The sequence below is a fragment of the Belonocnema kinseyi genome, chromosome 2, assembly GCF_010883055.1.
Source record: "Belonocnema kinseyi isolate 2016_QV_RU_SX_M_011 chromosome 2, B_treatae_v1, whole genome shotgun sequence".
Classification (NCBI taxonomy): domain Eukaryota; kingdom Metazoa; phylum Arthropoda; class Insecta; order Hymenoptera; family Cynipidae; genus Belonocnema; species Belonocnema kinseyi.
Genome location: NC_046658.1, coordinates 117,336,301 through 117,354,549, shown reverse-complemented (window position 1 = coordinate 117,354,549; position 18,249 = coordinate 117,336,301). Strand labels below are relative to the sequence as shown.

Here is an 18,249-nt window from a genome sequence, read left to right as displayed (position 1 = left end):
GGTTTGACCTCTTTGCAGGTTAAGTCCAAGTTGATTCAAACGGTACCGCAAACACAACGGGACAACACAATCAGTTTAATTGTGTTTCGTGAGGTTAGGTTAGGCTAGGTTATATTTATTTCTAGGTTAGGCTCGAGTTGGCCCATTTGTTGTAGCACACATTTGCTACTGGGAAAATATGCTTCCAGAGCTTTACGTGTAGTTCAATAAATTTCTGTTAATTCAGGTTAGGTGAGGTCAGGTTCTGTTAGGTAAAGTTATGTTAAATAAGTTGATATCAGGCAAGGGTTGATCCTTCACAGTTGTCGACATGTTTTTGAAGTGAAAATTTGCATCACTGGCATTATTTTGAAATTTATTTGCCTCAGTGCATGATTTTTCGTCATTTTTTGAGGTTATGGTTGAACCATGACGTGATGGGTGATTTTTGATACCGAATTCGAATTCAGCGCCCCAAAATCCATAGGAATACGTGTGTCTTGTTACCAGATCCGCACACTTAGTTTTTTTGTGTGGCTGTGTAATCAAAAATAATCCCATTGTAATACCAGGGAATCCGCGTAATCCAGTTTAAACCTAGTTAGATAATAATCCACTTATAATCCCGATTAATAAACTTGCGCTGAACTGCACATTTAGGATTTGTTTCCCCCTCGAAATAACGATGCTTTTTTCTCTGTACTTTTTTAACTAATCAGTATATTCAATAATTGTCGAATTTTAGAAATGATTACCTTCTTTTCTTTTTTTAAACAAACTCAATTTTTCTATAATTAAAATTTCATTTTTATCACATAAGTTATGGCAAAAAATAAAGGAGGGTTTAACTAAGAAAAATTGACTTTTCGTATTTCCAAACAAATCAGCGCTATTCTGTTTATATTTTGATCCTTTTTCAAAATCATTTAGTAGATTTAGAAAAAAAGTCTAAAGCGTGACAGAATTCAAAGAGAAAATTTAAATATTTTAATTAGTAAAAAAATACACTTCAAAAATATATGTTATTTCTAAAATTGATATTTAAAATTAAAAATTAAAAATACAACGTGGAAGTTTTTTCTCAAATTGGAACACATATGTCGCCTATAATTGATTATAAAACATAATATTCGTTGATGAAAATATCTGGTTTAAATCCAGAAAGCAATATAAATAATGTTCTTTGTAAAAATTATTATATTCTAATTTCAATTTTACATTTTTATTAATGGAATCTTAATATTGTTGCAGGGGTATCCTGTTTGCCTTAATATTTCCAATAGTTCAAGTGATGATTTTTTTTTTCGCAATCGGTACAGATCCAAAAGGTTTAAACATCGCGGTAGTAAATGAAGAGGCTGGCAACTGTAATTATGGTATCAATAAGGGAAACGTTTTATATGAACCGATAAATAAAACATGTGATTTTATAGACTTGAGTTGCAGATTTTTACACGGTTTCAACGATTCATTAGCTTCCAAGGTAACCAAAATTTGTTTAAAAAATATATTATTCTTTAGTGTATTGTTCTGAAAGGGTCATTCCCAGAAAGCTCTAAAATTTGGATTATGCCTTTTTTTAAATGGGGCTTTAAAAGGCCAACTAAAGTATTTTTTCTCAATATTTCACACCCAAAATAAAACAAAAATAGCAATTTCAGAGATCAAAAATCATATTTGTAGTGTAGATACATTTTAAAACGAAACTTATGTTTATCTGAGTTTTCAGTTATTAAAAGCGGATTCTTGTAAATTTGGAAGTTTTATTTTCTACAAACGTATTGAAATATTTCAAAAGCCCTGTAGAAAGTGTAATAATACACTGAACGAAATTAAACCGACAGCAGTAGCCAGGTGATTCTCGAATCATCGAGATCTCGAATGTTAAGCATGGACAGGCGTGGCTAGCGCTCGGATCGGTGACCGGTTCGTCAATCTCGTTTAGTCTTGCTTGTTTTCACTGCGTTTAATTACTATCTGGCAGAAGCTCATGTTACTGAAGGTGAATGTTCGATGTTATCGAATGTCTACATTCCAAATCGTATGTCGCTGAAGTATTGGATGTTCTGCAGTTTTCTACTTATCTGACCAAATTTCAAGGCAAATGCGAAAGTTTGTCATAATCTCCTGGAGGAGGGGGATTTTTTAAATATGCAAAAACCCCAAAACGGGTACATGGAGTGAAAACCGAATCTATAAACTACTAAATTAAATTAAATAATAATAGGGTTCTTTGACGATTTTAGATAAAATCATTTTCTGATACATAATTTTTAGCTGAATAGAAGGTGCGTTATAATTTTTTGTTCTTTTGTGTAGTTTAACAGAAAAAAATGATTAAAAATCGAAGGCCGTAAGACACTTTGCCACGTGGCTGTCACGTGACTCAGAGATTCTCATAATTATCTATCAATGTAACGATGCGAAACTCATGATGAAGAGGTTAGGCCATGGTCTGCTGTCAATTCAGACTATTTTGGTTTGATAGCTTTATTTATTCATGATTATGTAACAAAAAAAAGTTAAGTACTTTTTCAATGAATTTTTTATAAATACCATAAATATGTCTATTTTCGGTAGATTTTCTCTATTGTTTATTACGAAATCCTCCTTTGACATTTTTTTAAACAATATTTTGCGACTTCTATTTTCGATGTGCACATAATCAAAACAAAACATCGGCACAGAAAAACATATTTGAGAATCACTGACGCGTGAGCTGTGATTGGTGGAACATCCGACCCCTTTATAAACAATATGTAATAAATATTTTATGGGCGTTTTTATAATTAGAACTTTACGTACTATAAGATCCATTTATTGGAAAAATCATATCTGACTTTGGAAACAACCTTATTAAATAAGTATTTATTTAAAAGTTTACGCAATGTTACCAAGTTGAATATTGAATTTCGAATTTATTTTTAAAATATTTAACGGCTCTTTACGTTTCGGCACGCACAGAATCCGAAAATCATAAAGTTTTGTCGTCTCTGTATGTCTGGAAGTCTGTATGACTGTATGTCTGTATGTCTGTATGTCTGTATGTATGGTTACCTGAATGTTGTAGCCACGCTAACTTTTGAACGATTTCTCCAATCTAGTCCGCATTTCATACACATCTAAAGGTCCCCAAAACGAAGGTTGAGTTCGTTAATCAGACATTTCCAACCAAAATTTAAAAATTGAGAGCATTATCAAAATTTTCAATTTTTTATTCAAATTTTAGAATATTTTTGTCAAAGTTTCTTATAGATGGGTATAAGACCTGCAAATTATTCAAATAAAATTTTTAATTTTGATGAAAATTAGAAAAGTTATATAATTTTCAAAAATCTCAAAATTTTCAAAAAGTATACAAAATTATTTTTTTCATTGATCCAAAAATTTCACTTAAGATTTTCACTAGATACCAAATATATTTAAAAACTATTCTAGCCAAATTTTCCGATTATCCCTCAATTTCCAAAATTTGAGCATTTTCAAAATTTTCAATTTTTTTTTTAATATTTTAAAAATTTCTGTCAAAGTTTCTTATAAATGGGTAAAAGGTCTGCAAATTATTCAAATAAAATTTTTAATTTTTATGAAAATTAGAAGTTATACACTTTTAAAAAATTTGAAAATTTTCGAAAAATAAAAAACATTTTTTTCATAGATAAAAAAATTTCATTCTAAACTTTTACTAGATACCATTTATATTTAAAAACTATTCTTAACGAAATTTTCGATTAGATTTCAAATTATCCAAATAAAATGTTTAATGTTGATAAAAATTAGAAAAGTTCTATACTTTTAAAAAAATAGAAAAAATTATTTTTTTCCTAAATCCAAAAATTTCATTAAAAATTGTCACTAGATATCAAATTTATTTTGAAACTATTCTAGCCCAATTTTTCCATTAGCCCACAATTTAAAAATTAGAGCTTTTTCAAAATTTTAGACAATTTTTTTTCAAGTTTCAGAAAATTTTGTCAATGTCTATGATATTTGACAAAAATACTTGTAAATTATCCAAATGACATTTTTAATTTCGATGAAAATTAAAAAAGTTATATGATTAATTTTCATAATTAAAAAATAGATAAAACTGCTTTGCTGATAAATTAATAAATGAATTTTAAGGGACATTTTTCATAGATATTAAATATATTAGAAAATCAAACCCATAACATTTTTTGAGAACAACAAAATTTAAAAAAACTATGTCAGTTAAATTTTTCGATTAGACAAAAATTCAAAAAGTTTGAGCTCTTTCAAAATTTAAATAAATTTTTTTGAGTTTTCGACATTTCTGTAAAATTTTCTATTACGCGTCAAAAAGACTTGCAAATTATCCCAATGAAATTTTCAAATTCGATAAAACTTCCAAAAGTTATATGCTTTTCAACATTTTAAAAATTTCCAAAAAAAGAAAAAAAATTGTTATAGGTTAAGAAATAAATTAATCCAAATTTCTACTAGATATAAAATATATGTTTTTCGAAATTATTATCATAAAATTTCTTATTACGACAAAAGTTCCAAAAGTTAGGTCATTTTCAAAAATATGCAATTTTGGTTTTTTAAGAGATCCATAAGTTTAAAGCCGTAGGTGCTTTGAGAAGTGCATGAAACGTACGAAAACGAGCGCGAAGCGGGAGAGCATACCCGCGCGCCGTAGGCGCGCTCAAACTTAGCGCAAACCGGCAAGCGCGGAGCGCGCAATGACAATGTGCGTACGCAGCGGGCATATTTTTTTCACTCTTTATTTGAGGTGTATCCACCCAGATTATTTATTTTATTCTTATTTAATTAGGAACATCCTTGCGCTATTTTCAAAATTTACAAAGGAATAAAATTAATTTTTTGTCTCATTTATTGCAGTGATCTCTGTTCATAATTTTGAGATTACTCCAAGTAATGCAAGTGATTCATATAATTATTAATAAATTATTCGTTTAATTATTCTAGTATTATTTTAAAGAATCGTATTAATCATTGAAATTCTTAAACAGCCGTAAATTAAGTTTCACAACTTTTTGGCAATGACCTAAAAACTAACAATTATAATTTTAGGCAAGTTAACATGACTTTGAATTTTTGGAAGAACAGAAAATCAAAGATTTATAAAAGAACAATTTTTTAAAAATATTTATTAAATAATTTCAATTTAATTCACACATAAAATTGCAGATATTCTTAATAGTTAGTTAGTTGTGAATTAAAGAAAATTTTTTTAATTAATTGTTAATTTACGTGCTTTCAATTATATTTACAGGTATTTTTTTCCACCTTAGAAGAAGCGAATCAGGAAGTTTCACGGGGGAAAGTAGTGGCTGTGATGCACTTTTCTACAAACTTTTCTGCAGCTTTTGAAAACAGACGCGACAATGGAAGGGATATTGAAGAATATGATATAACCGCAAGTGAAATCCAGATGCAGCTGGACATGGGAGGTATGCAATACTTTTTTATTTTTGAGTGATAATTTGATTGGTTTATAATGAATTTTTTGTCAGCTACCTTTTTATTTTATACGTTAATTATACTATTATTTATCATTAAGTAACTTTTATATTTTAGACAGGCAAATTGGACTTTTTCTACAAAAAAAATTGTACGAGCGATACTTTGAAGTCAGCCGGGATGTCATAAGTCAATGTGATATTAACACAAAGTTTGTCGATACACCTTTACGAGTAAGCAATACTCAGAATTTTCTGTTGTTAATTTAAAAGTAATTGATGTAATAATTTCATTGAAATAGATATTAAATAAATATATTATTTTATTATAGTTTGAGAAACCAGTATTTGGTACGTTGGATGAAACGTATACGTCGTTTGTAGCACCAACATTCATATTGACGTAATTTTCAATTATTCATCATAATTATAAATAAAAAAAGTTTTTTAAGAAGTTCTTTACAAATTTTAATAACTAATTCATTATTTTAATTGTTATAGGGTTGTCTTTTTCCTGGCTACTGCTGTATCTTCTGCAATAATAATTGCTGATCGTCAAGAAGGAGTTTGGGCTAGAAGTCTAGTTCAAGGTATGTTTAAAAAAATTGTCTTTGAATAAGCTGTAATTTCTAAAAATTAAAAATAGATTTTGATTTAGCCATCTTCACTGACGAGTTAACAATTGGCATTGATTTTAATGATCGTACCTTCCTTTTGCGAGAGCCTAAGGAATGTGAAATTGTCCATTGTTTTCAAATCAATATAGGAGCCTTGATTACTTGCTGTATAACTAAAATCATTATTAATATGCATAAGAGATTTCAGTGCTCTCCTGGCTAGAAGAATATAACTAATTATAGCGAGAAATGCATAAATGTGATCCATTATATTCATAGAAAAAAATTATTGATCAAACTTTAATTTAAAATCTTTTAAACCATTCGCGTATTAGTGCTACACTTCTCGCACAATAATGCGTAATAACGCGCAGAAATGCGTAATTATGCGTCATAATTCAAATTAACGCAGGGTGTGTAGCAATGCGTAATTTTCGCTTAATAGTGGGTAGAATTTTCATTTAGACTGTACTTTTGTTACATTTTTTTCATACTCGATTATCCCCACTGTACCTCCTTAAAAAAAGGACTATAAATATTATCGCGAGTGAATTTTACTATAATTTTTTTAATGTGAAATAAATCAAACAATATATTTTCTATGAAAAACACAACCCATCAGTGACAAAACGAAATCAGAAACAATAATAGAGTCAATTTATTCAGAAACAAGCACTTTAAACAAAATTGACCTTGAGCGAACACTAAATATATATTTTTTAATTTGGAGAAAAACCAAGTTTTATTTTCCCACCGAAAGTAATAATTTCTCTGATACCAAATTAATAAAAATTAAATAAAACTTGAAGAAGCACCCTTTTAATCAGTATTTGAAACTAAATTTGCTTAATTTTTTCAACCACTCCCAATTATCAATAGTCCTACTTTCCAATTTATCTGAAGTTATGCGGCTTTGATCTTTTTGAAATAATGATAAAGTTCATTTCTAATCCTGCAAATTTGAACGATTTCAAGTTTTGACTAAATAATTTTAAATGTTTTGATCCGAAATTATCAACACTCTTAATCCAAAATTCTTGCATAATTAAATAGCTTTAAATTTCAAATCATTTTAATATAAACTGAATACTACAAATTTTAAAAGTCTCAACTATTAAAGCGTTATATATTTTAGAAACTGCGATTAGTCCTTTTCAGAACATCGTGACATAAAAAAAACTTCTTTCTTTTTGCAATTTTTGGTTTATAAATTTTCTATTTAGTAAACTGTTTTTTTAGGTTAAAGAGCTTTTTCTTTTCTATTGGAATCAAAACAAAAATAAAGAATTTATCATTTTGTTTCTGTTTACTTCTACTAATAGCATTAAATTTAAAATGCGAAAATTAGAAAAGTGCAATCAAAAAAGTCTACCCAAGTTTTTGCGGATTCCAGTCAATGATTTTCTGAGAGATAACTTCTATTTAATTCACCCCTGTTTTCTAGTAACCAAAATGGACTAGGAAGAAAATCGCCAAGACCCAGGAATCTAAACTGGAAACACTGAATTTCTGAAATTTGGATTTTGGAATTTAATGAGATTATCTTTATAACATACATTTTTTTAACACATTTTTCTGTATGTCGGCTTTTTTATCATAGAAATATACTGGAAAGAAAATCAATATGACCCAAGAGTCGAAATTAGAATTACTACAAATTTTTAATTTTAGAATTTGCTATGTAACAGAATTATTGTTAATTCTTTTCTAGCGTATTTCTTTACTTAAAAATTCCACAAATGCTTTAGAAAATGATAAAATCAAATTCAAAGACAATAAATCTATTAAGTGCCAAATTTCAAATTTTGAAAATTTTAAGTACAGTGCAACCCTTCAATAGCCCTCCCTTCTATAGCCCTTCCTTCTATAGCCCTTCCGAGAATTAACGCCGCACCACAGGTAGGTGTAACAGGAGCTGCGCAGGTTGCGCGGGGTCTGAGTTTGTCAGTCAGGCAAGCAGCCAAGCGTGAACGAACAAAAGCGGAGTGGGCTACATTGAGTTAGTTCCCAACCACCGTCAGCCCCAAAATCGGCGCTATAGAAGATTTTCACTGTACTTCTAATTTAGACTCCTGGATTATTTCGATTTTTTTCCTAGTGTATTAATGTGCTAAAAAAATCCCACACATACTCACAACATTGTTTAAACCACAAGTTATTTAGGTAATTCCATTCAATACCAAAACCAACATTTTCTTAATACACTGCATTTCCAATTTTGATTCCTGGCCCTTGACAAGTGTTTTTGCTAGTGCATTTTTGTCCGTAGAAATTTTTCAAGTCTTCGAACAAATTTTCTTATATTTAAACGTAATAATGTGTAATTAGGTGTAAAATTCCTAATAAGGCGTAGCAGGTATTACTCTGCCCTCATTTTTGAAGAGCGAATGCACCCTCGTTTAAAACTGTTTTAAAATTCATAATAATTAAAATAATGAAAATTAATTATATTGCTAATAATTAATAAAAACATTTTTTTTTGCAGGTGTCAAAACAGCTGAGATTTTGCTGGCCCATTTATTGGCACAATTTACAGTGGTCATTATTCAAGTCACAATGTGCCTGTGCATCTGCTTTTTATGTTTTAACTTAGTCTGTAAGGGATCGATGTTTACTGTTATTTGTTTGGTCCTTCTCACGGGACTGTGTGGAATGTGCTATGGTACGATTTTATCATATGTTTCCTATAAAATTTAAATTTGAAGAAAGATTACTATTCAAAATATTTCGATTTCTTCCAGGATTCCTGATATCGGTTTACTGCGAATCCCATACAGTGGCAAATTTTATATCTACTGGAAGCTTCTACCCCGTGATATTACTTTGTGGTAAGAGCAATATAAGCAAAAATGTATTATTTAAATTAGAGTTCAGACGTGGCAGCCAAAATAGGTGTTAAAACAGGAAAAATAGAAGAATAATAGTGTAATTACATTCTTTTAAACAAAATTAATGTACTGATACCATATTAAATTAAATAAATACCATATTAAATAAATTAAAAAAACAAATAGCTGATTTTTTAACAGAAGAATTGCATTTACAACGAAATAGTTGAACCTTCAAGCATAAGGGGTGAATTTGCAATTAAAAATAATAAATTCTGAAACAAGTACTTCGTAGAATTTTCAAATCAAATATATAATTTTTCAACCAAAAGTGGTATGGTTAAATTTACAATTTAAAAAATTGATCCAAAAAAACAACGAATGTTGATCAATTTCTTCCACCATGATACATTTTTAACTTAAATTATGACTTCAAAAAAGTAGTTTAATTATTATTAAAAAATTGATTATTGTAATTAAAAAACAGTTGAATTTTATAAAAGAAAAATTCAAAACAAAAAATGTAACAGATAATATTTCAACAGATTAGTTTTTGACCAAAAAGGATAACATTTCTACCAAAAGACATTCATTTTCGTGCCAAAACGACAAATTCTCAACAAAAGTGTCGAATTTTCAACCAAGTAAGATTGTTCAATCAAAAAACAATTTACTTAATTATTGAATTTTTAGACAAATAGCTTAATTTTTTAACAATATAATAACATTTTTAACCTAGAAATACGAATTTTCGACAAAAAAGAATTTTCCACATAACAAATGAATTTTCAACAAAAAAAAAGATATGTTCATCTAAATGGTTGAATTTTCAACTAAAAACTATCAATTTCCAAACGAAAATGAAATAATCAAAATTTCGAGTTCTAAAAACAAATTTTCAACGAGAGAGTTGAAATTTCAACCAACGAGTTAATTTTAAACCAAAGTTCAATTTTCTAACAAAATAATCCAATTTTGAACTCAAAGATAAATTTTCTACAAAATAAATAAATTTTTCTGAAAAAGAGAAAAATTTTCTACAGAACAAATAAAATTTCAAGAAAAAAGTATATTTTAATCCAAATGATTAAATTTTCAACTAAAAACGATTAATTTCACAGCCACACAAAAAAAGTGTGCGGATCTGGTAACAAGACACACGTATTCCTATGGAGTTTGGGGCGCTGAATTCAAATTCGGTATCAAAAATCACCCATCACGTCATGGTTGAGCCGTAACCTCAAAAAATGACGAAAAATCGTGCACTGAGGCAAATAAATTTCAAAATAATGCCAGTGATGCAAATTTTCACTTCAAAAACATGTCGACAAATGTGAAGGATCAACCCTTGCCTGATATCAACTTATTTAACATAACTTTACCCAACAGAAACTGACCTCACCTAACCTGAATTAACAAAAATGTATTGAACTACACGTAAAGCTCTGGAAGCATATTTTCCCAGTAGCAAATGTGTTCTACATCAAATGGGTCAACTCGTGCCTAACCTAGAAATAAATCTAACCTAGCCTAACCTAACCTAACCTCACGAAACACAATTAAACTGATTGTGTTGTCCCGTTTTGTTTGCGGTACCGTTTGAATCAGCTTGGGCTTAACCTGCAAAGAGGTCAAACCTATCCTAACCTAAAAAAAACCTGACCTAACCTAACTTAACTTCACGTAACACAATTAAACACATTGTGTTGTCCGTTGGGTTTGTGGTACCGTTTCATTCAGCTTCGGCTTAACCTACATAGAAGTTTAACCTATCCTGACCTAACAAAACCTGACCTAACCTAATCTAGCCGAATGAAATTCAACCACACGTTTAGCTATGTAAGCGTATGGTTCTCAGTCTTAAATGTGTGCTATCTTTAATAGATTAATTCGATCTTAACCTACAAATGAATCTAACTTAACAGAACCTAACGAAATTTTGCTTAACAAAACGGTACCGCAAACACAACGGGACAACACAATCAGTTTAATTGTGTTTCGTGAGGTTAGGTTAGGTTAGGTTAGGCTAGGTTAGATTTATTTCTAGGTTAGGCTCGAGTTGACCCATTCGATGTAGCACACATTTGCTGCTGGGAAAATATACTTCCAGAGCTTTACGTGTAGTTCAGTAAATTTCTGTTAATTCAGGTTATGTGAGGTCAGGTTCTGTTGGGTAAAGTTATGTTAAATAAGTTTATATCAGGCAAGGGTTGATCCTTCACATTTGTTGACATGTTTTTGAAGTGAAAATTTGCATCACTGGCATTATTTTGAAATTTATTTACCTCAGTGCACGATTTTTCGTCATTTTTTGAGGTTATGGCTCAACCATGACGTGATGGGTGATTTTTGATACCGAATTTGAATTCAGCGCCCCAAAATCCATAGGAATACGTCTGTCTTGTTACCAGATCCGCACACTTTTTTTTGTGTGGCTGTGTTTTCAATCAAAAATAGAATGGCTAAAATTTCCAGGTCAAAAAATTAATTTTCAACAAAATAGTTCAACACAAGAGTTGAATTTTCAAATAACAAAGAGGGATTCTCCACAAAATCGTTGAATATTCAGACCGAAAATATAAATTATCACCTAAAAAGTTAACTTTTACCAAATAGTATAATAGTATAAAAAAGAATCATTTTCCACGAAACAAAACTAATTTTCAAGAAAATACATTAATTTATAACCAAACGGTTCATTTTTTGGCCAAAAGAAATCATTTAAGAAAAATGAATACTTATATTTTCATTTACAAAAATTAATTTTCAACTAAAAAAACGAATTTTTAAGAAATTAGTTAAATTGTCAACCAATAAATTAAATTTTTAACAAAGTGTTTACATCTTGAACCAATAAAATAAATGCTGGACAAAGTAGTTCTACTGTCATCCAAGTATAGTTCAATGTTCGACTAAAAAAATAAATTCCCCAACAACAACAAAAACCGTAATAGTTGAATTTTCAACTAAAAGTGATCCATTTCCAACCGAAAATGAAATAGTTGAATCCTCTACCAATAAAATGAATATTAACAAAGTAATTAAATCTTGAAGCAACAAAATAAATGTTTGAGAAAGTAGTTCTACTGTCATCCAAGTAGTTGAATGTTCGGTCAAAAAAATGTATTCACAAAAAAAACGTAGTAGTTGAATTTTCAACTAAAAATGATCCATTTCCAACGGAAAATGAAATAGTTCAATCCTCAACGAATAAAATGATTATTAAAAAATTAATTAAATCTTGAAGCAATAAAATAAATGTTTGACAAAGTAGTTCTACTATCATCCAAGTAGTTGAATGTTCGGTCAAAAAAATGAATTCACAATAAAAAAGTAGTAGTTGAATTTTCAACTAAAAAGGATCCATTCTTCAACCGAAACTGAAATAGTTCAATCCTCAAACAATAAAATGAATATTAACAAAGTAATCAAATCTTGAAGCAATAAAATAAATGTTTGAGAAAGTAGTTCTGATGTCATCCAAGTAGTTAAGTGTTCGGCCAAAAAAATCAATTCACAAAAAAACGTAGTAGTTGAATTTTCAACTAAAAACGATCTATTTTCAACTAAAAATGAAATAGTTAAGTCCTCCATCAATGAAATATTTTTTCTTTAAGTAGCTCAACTGTTCAACCAAGTAGCACAAGTTGTGATTAAAAAAGATGACTTTTTGATAAAATAATTGAATTTCTAAAGAAATAGTATAATTGGTAACCAAAAGAGATGAATTCTGAAACAAAAATATAATAGTAGACATTTTAGTTTAAAAAAATGAACTTCAAACAAAAAATAATTGGATTGTCTTATTTCTTCAGCTATGAAGGAAAATAAAATATCTGCTGAGGCGTCGGTAACATAATTGATTAACGCCCCATTCATGTACAGTGGCGTTCTCGGTTCCAATCCGGACTGAGGCAGATTTTTTATTGTTCTTCATAAATTATTTGTCCTAATTTTTTGTTTTCACATCGAAATCTATATTAATTCAAACTTTTTTCAGGGTGTGTATGGCCATTGGAGGGTATGCCACAAGTCCTTCATTGGTTCAGCCTGACTTTGCCAACAACGGTACCTGGCCTCTCCTTGAGAGGAATATTGGCAAAAGGATACCCTGTCAATAATCCTGTTGTTTATGATGGATTTTTAGTAGTGTCAGGTTGGACTGCTATTTTTATTGTACTTTGTCTAATCGGTCTCAGGATAAAAGAATCATCCTAGTGAAGTTCATAATTACAGTGGTGTGCAAAAGTTTTGGGCCACCTCTTTTTTTATGACTGAATAAATTCTCTTAATTTTAATTATACCGGAGCTAAAAAAAATGTCTCTTTGAAAGGTTGATTGTTTTCGAAATTCTGTTTAAAATAAGCCAAGGGTGAAGCCAATTTGTCTAGTCTTTAAGTAGATATTGCAAAAATATGTTGTATATCGTTGAAAATTGAAGAAAACATTTAAATTTACACTGTTTTTGCAATATCTACTTTAAAACTAGACAAATTGGCTTCACCCTGAACTCATTTTCAACCGAATTTTGAAAACAATCAACCTTTTAAAGAGACATTTTTTAGCTCCGGTATCATTAAAATTAAGAGAATTTATTCAGTCACAAAAAAAGAGGTGGCCCAAACCTTTTGCACGTCACTGTATATATCACTAATTTATTGTACAAAACTAATTCCTGGGAAAAAACAAACTTATCTGCGATCTTACCTCCTGAAACCAAGATACATTGTGAAACAGGGTTTTATATTATAAGCTACTGAATTTTTATTTATTTCGAGATCCATCTTTTGGAATTATATTTTATTGAAATCGAAGAGCATTAGTCTTGTCTTCATTTCTCAACGCATTCGAGTATTTTATGTTTCTTTAGGTGTAAGTTCAGATCAATTTTTTTATTTCAATAAGGGCTAGACGTTATTTATATTATAATTGTTTTAATGAATAACTGCAAGATTGAACTTGAATGCCTGTCACTGATTATATTTTTTAAATAAAATTCCTTAACGTACTGGAATGACGAAAAATGACCACATAGTAATCGTTCCGTTCACTGGGCCCGCTTAAGGGCATATTTTCATCCCTTTTCACATTTATTGACAATTTCAGATATAACTTAATATTTTTTCTATCTTTTAAAGCACTATTTCATGTATTTGTATTTATTCAGTCTTTTAAAAAACTAATACAAAAACTGTCTGCGCCCAGGATGCAGCAACGCGACGCAAAATATTGCATATCGAGTTTCCGTACAAAGCTTTTTATTATTTTTTTAACACATGATTAAATAAAAATGCATAAATATAAATGTGTGAAAAAAGAGTTTATTTATATGTGAAATTGTGAATAAGTGTGAAAAAGGCTCAAGATATTCCCTAGCGGTCCTAATGAACGGCGCGGTCAATGTGTGGTAACGCGTTCCGCTAGGGACAAAACTATTATGAAAACTTAACTTGAGAAAATATTGGCAACTATTAATATTTTATTAGTTCAACTTATAAGGCGTTCAACAATACAAATTTTTTATCATAAAAGCGATAAACGTCTCATAATTCCCTAGTGGACAGCGTGAACGCAGAGCTTAGGGAATTGCGTAACCGTATTGTTACCGTTCCGTTTGCTGGTCCCGCTAGGGCATATTTTCATATCTTTTCACATTTATTCACAATTTCACATGGAAGTCAAAACTCTTTTGATCTTTTTACGCATTTCTATTTATTTATTTGTATTCGTTAATGCGTTAAAAAGTAATAATTAAAAGCTTTGTGTAATATTGTGAAAAAATTGTTGAAAAGATTTTGTTGCAAAGAGAAAAAAGTAATTTAAAGTGAAAATATACCCTCGAGACGTTGCACGACGATTACTTTTTATTAGGTAGTAATTAGTTATTATGATAAAGCAATACAAAAATGTAAATTATATGCTCAGTCAGAGAAAAGCATTGAACATATCAATTTAATTTAGAAACACAGTTAATTCTAAATCATTCTTCTAGTCAGCAGACTATAAATTATAATCAGTTATAAACGAATTTCTGTACTGTTTTTTAGGAAAAATGAAGAGGTATTAATTTACAACATATTGTGTGAGAGAACAAAAATTATTGAAAATTATGAAAATAATCAGAAGCTAGTTTTTTGAGCTGTTGCTAAAGAGTGAAGTGATTAAATTTTTTTCCACATAATGGCACAAAACGTAATAAAATTCTGCGTCTAACATGCCTAACTTGAAGGCTAACTTATGAAGATATTTTCAGAAATTTTTCCTAAATTCTACCCTGGGATCAAACGTAATACACAAAATTTCAAGAATTTCAAAAATATCAATCCAAAATTTAAAAACAAATAATTATCATATTTTAATTAAATTTATTAAAATTATGAGAATATTTATGTTTTTAATTCATGTGAAATATTCTTATTTGAAATTTGACGGTTTTTTTGTATGCACTTTAGCCCTAAGATAGAATCCCGAAAATCAAACATTAAAAATATTTTTAGAGAATGTTAATTACTTTCAGAGTTATTGCATCTTTCAAAAACATTCTAATATGCATTTTTTTAAATATCTTTTTATCAATTTTACATTTTGCCTTGAAATTATGGTTTTGAGACGCAGAGTGCTAATGATTTTTTCCCAGCTGTGCTGGGAAACAAATTTCTGAAAAAACAGGCGTTTCCATAATTTTCGATAGTAGCGCGTACTTTGTATTGCTACTGTAGAGAAAAATAGGAATTAGGATTTTTTTTATAGTCAAGGCGTTTAGCAAATAAACTTTTTAAACTATAATAATTTTAAAACTAATTGCGAAATGTGACAAGATTTGAAGAATGTAGGAACTAATTCTGTTAAAATCGAAGAAATAATGAGTTTCTGTCGAATATTGCTTAATTCATTCAATTAAGTGCCTAATTATTGTTCATACGAATTTGATCAAGAATGCTGCGTTAAAGTTTTGCATTACTTGACAATAGGAAGATAATTTATATTTTTAAGGCTAGCTTTATTACACGCCGGCTCTCGTGTACATTTTTTATCTTGTAAATAAATTGAGTGTGAACATCAAAGCATACTGTTTGAACATCTGGCTTATTATTTTTTTTCTCAATAACAATTTTTAATTAAAATATAAAATTGATGTTAATACAACAGTTTTGTATTTCATAGTATCTATAGCAGAAACGAAAGCAGACAATGTTTTTTATAATTGATGAAAATGGATATCTTCAGAAATAATATTTAATATTTTTGTATTAACAATCAAGCCGAATTCTGATGAAAAATGCTGGCCCTATTTTTGTTCAAATATTATAAATATTTAAAATCTAATGAATTTTTATTATCAAATAATACATACAAGTTTTCCCAGAAACTTAAGAAATTTATTTTTTTTAAACCTTTCAAAATTCTTAAAAAGCTTCCAAATTTATTGTTTTAAATCTACAAACAATCAACATTTTGTTTTGTTTTCTAAAATTTCGTAATCTTGCAAAATTCAAAAACTTTGCTTAACAGTATTTTACATCCTTTGCAAAATGTTGAGAAATCAGCTGAAATACTTTAAAATTTTGTAAAACGTTTTCTTAAAATGAATTTTTCAAAATAAAGAATTAATTCAAAATTGTCATGGAATATTAAGAAAAAAAATTATTATCTTCAAATCTTTCAAAATTTTCGTACATCTACATTTTGCTTCAATTATATTAAATATTTTCAAATTTATAATTGTTTTTGCATCTTATTAAAACATTTTAATATCTGTTGAAGTAATTCAAAGTTTTTTTTAACATTTTTGAAATCCTAAAAATATTAAAATCCTCCAGATTCTTTTTTGATGCAATTTGACATCTTCGAAGCCTGAAATTAGGCTTTCAAAATCTCTTTAAAAGTTTGAAAAAATTTACAAATTATATATTGCAGCAATAAAATCTAAATAAATATAAACTTTTAAGAATATAATCGTTTATTATATGAAATAAAATTAATCATTTGTTCATTTTATTTCACTAAATTGATGGTGCAGAAAATTCGTAAAATAACCTCATTCAGCATGGTCAAAGTGTCATGAATAGAATCATTTTGTCAGTTTTTTAAATTTCTGGTTGAATAATCAAGAACACAATTGTTGCCTTTATTATTAAAGAATCATTTAAATTTAAGTTTTCTCTTTTTCGAAAATACAATTTTTTTTAAATGTCCGTATATGTGTGTAATTTTTTTTATAGGATGTTGAACTAGATCAACCATGTAAAAGTAGTTTTTTTTTTAGTTTGCAGATTTCAAATAAAAAAATGTTACCTTCTTAAATAAGAAAAAGTTTTTGGATATTCAGAATTCAGCAATAAGATGTTTTTTTTGCGTCTTCGAGACGCATCGATCGACTAATGATTGAAACTTTTATGTCTCACCAGTGCCGATTTGTAAAGTTAAAAAAAAAAGGATTTTTTCTGTTTATTTGAAAAAAAACTGTTTAGAGACTCATAATACGACCACAATATATGTAGTAATTGTATAGTATATTCGTTCGCGTCTTCACAGAAAAAAACTAAGAATAAAATTTGTTGCAAGAAATTTTTTAGAGTGATAAAGTTTTGTTTAGCCAACTTCGCGTCTTTCAAAAGTATGTGTTTGACATGGAAAAACAAAAGAAAATTTAACCGATATTTGTGGAAAGTTTATCCTGCGAAGGCAATTTTTGTTGCAGAGAATCTTTCGTCGGAAATCGATGTAAAGTTTATCTTCTGTTTTTTGTGTGTTTGAGACGAACCAATTGATCTGTTTTTGAGCCTTTTATGATCCATCAGTACCAATTTATAAAGTTTCGAAAAAATTGGCGTGTTCTGTTTATATCAGAAAAACTAGGAATACTGGACTGTACCGGACATGTTTGTTCGCGTTTTCGAGACTTGCGCATTTAATATTTCTCGAAGACGCGAGCAATTATAGCATATACATTACGGTTGTATTCTCAATATTAAAGAACTTTGTCTCATATCAACAAAATAAACTACCTACTTTTTTACATTTATGTATCGGTGTTGTTAGGTGATAAGAGGTCGTAGAATGTTCGGCAATAGGTTATTCGGCGAGCCTCGAAAACGCGAACAAATATGCGAAGTTGGCTAAACAAAACTTTATCACTCTAAAAAATTTCTTGCAACAAATTTTATTTTTGGTTTTTTTCTGTGAAAATGCGAACGAATATACCGTACAATTACTACATATATTGTCGTCGTGTTATGAGTCTCCAAAAAGTTTTTCTCAAATGAACGGGAAAAATCCTTTTTTTTTAACTGTACAAATCGGCACTGGTGAGACATAAAAGTTTCAAGCATTAGTCCATCGATGCGTCTCGAAGACGCAAAAAAATATATATCTTAT

General features: G+C 29.0%; 2 protein-coding genes across 7 annotated transcripts in view; one reads left to right on the top strand and one right to left on the bottom strand.

Moving 5' to 3' along the window:
- LOC117168291 (ABC transporter G family member 23) overlaps positions 1–13,217 on the top strand; it is a 63,767-nt gene extending 50,550 nt beyond the window's left edge. For all 4 annotated transcript variants that reach the window (XM_033353818.1, XM_033353819.1, XM_033353816.1 and 1 more), the window contains 8 exons: positions 1,231–1,462; positions 5,240–5,417; positions 5,545–5,660; positions 5,759–5,829; positions 5,928–6,016; positions 8,529–8,705; positions 8,785–8,871; positions 12,872–13,217. In XM_033353818.1, coding sequence (XP_033209709.1) covers positions 1,231–1,462; positions 5,240–5,417; positions 5,545–5,660; positions 5,759–5,829; positions 5,928–6,016; positions 8,529–8,705; positions 8,785–8,871; positions 12,872–13,089 — 1,168 coding nt within the window. In that variant the 3' untranslated portion in view covers positions 13,090–13,217. The remainder of the gene's footprint in view (positions 1–1,230; positions 1,463–5,239; positions 5,418–5,544; positions 5,661–5,758; positions 5,830–5,927; positions 6,017–8,528; positions 8,706–8,784; positions 8,872–12,871) is intronic.
- The window catches only part of LOC117168292 (nicotinamide/nicotinic acid mononucleotide adenylyltransferase 1), a 100,299-nt gene that overhangs the window by 41,432 nt on the left and 40,618 nt on the right, over positions 1–18,249 (bottom strand). The window lies entirely within an intron of this gene.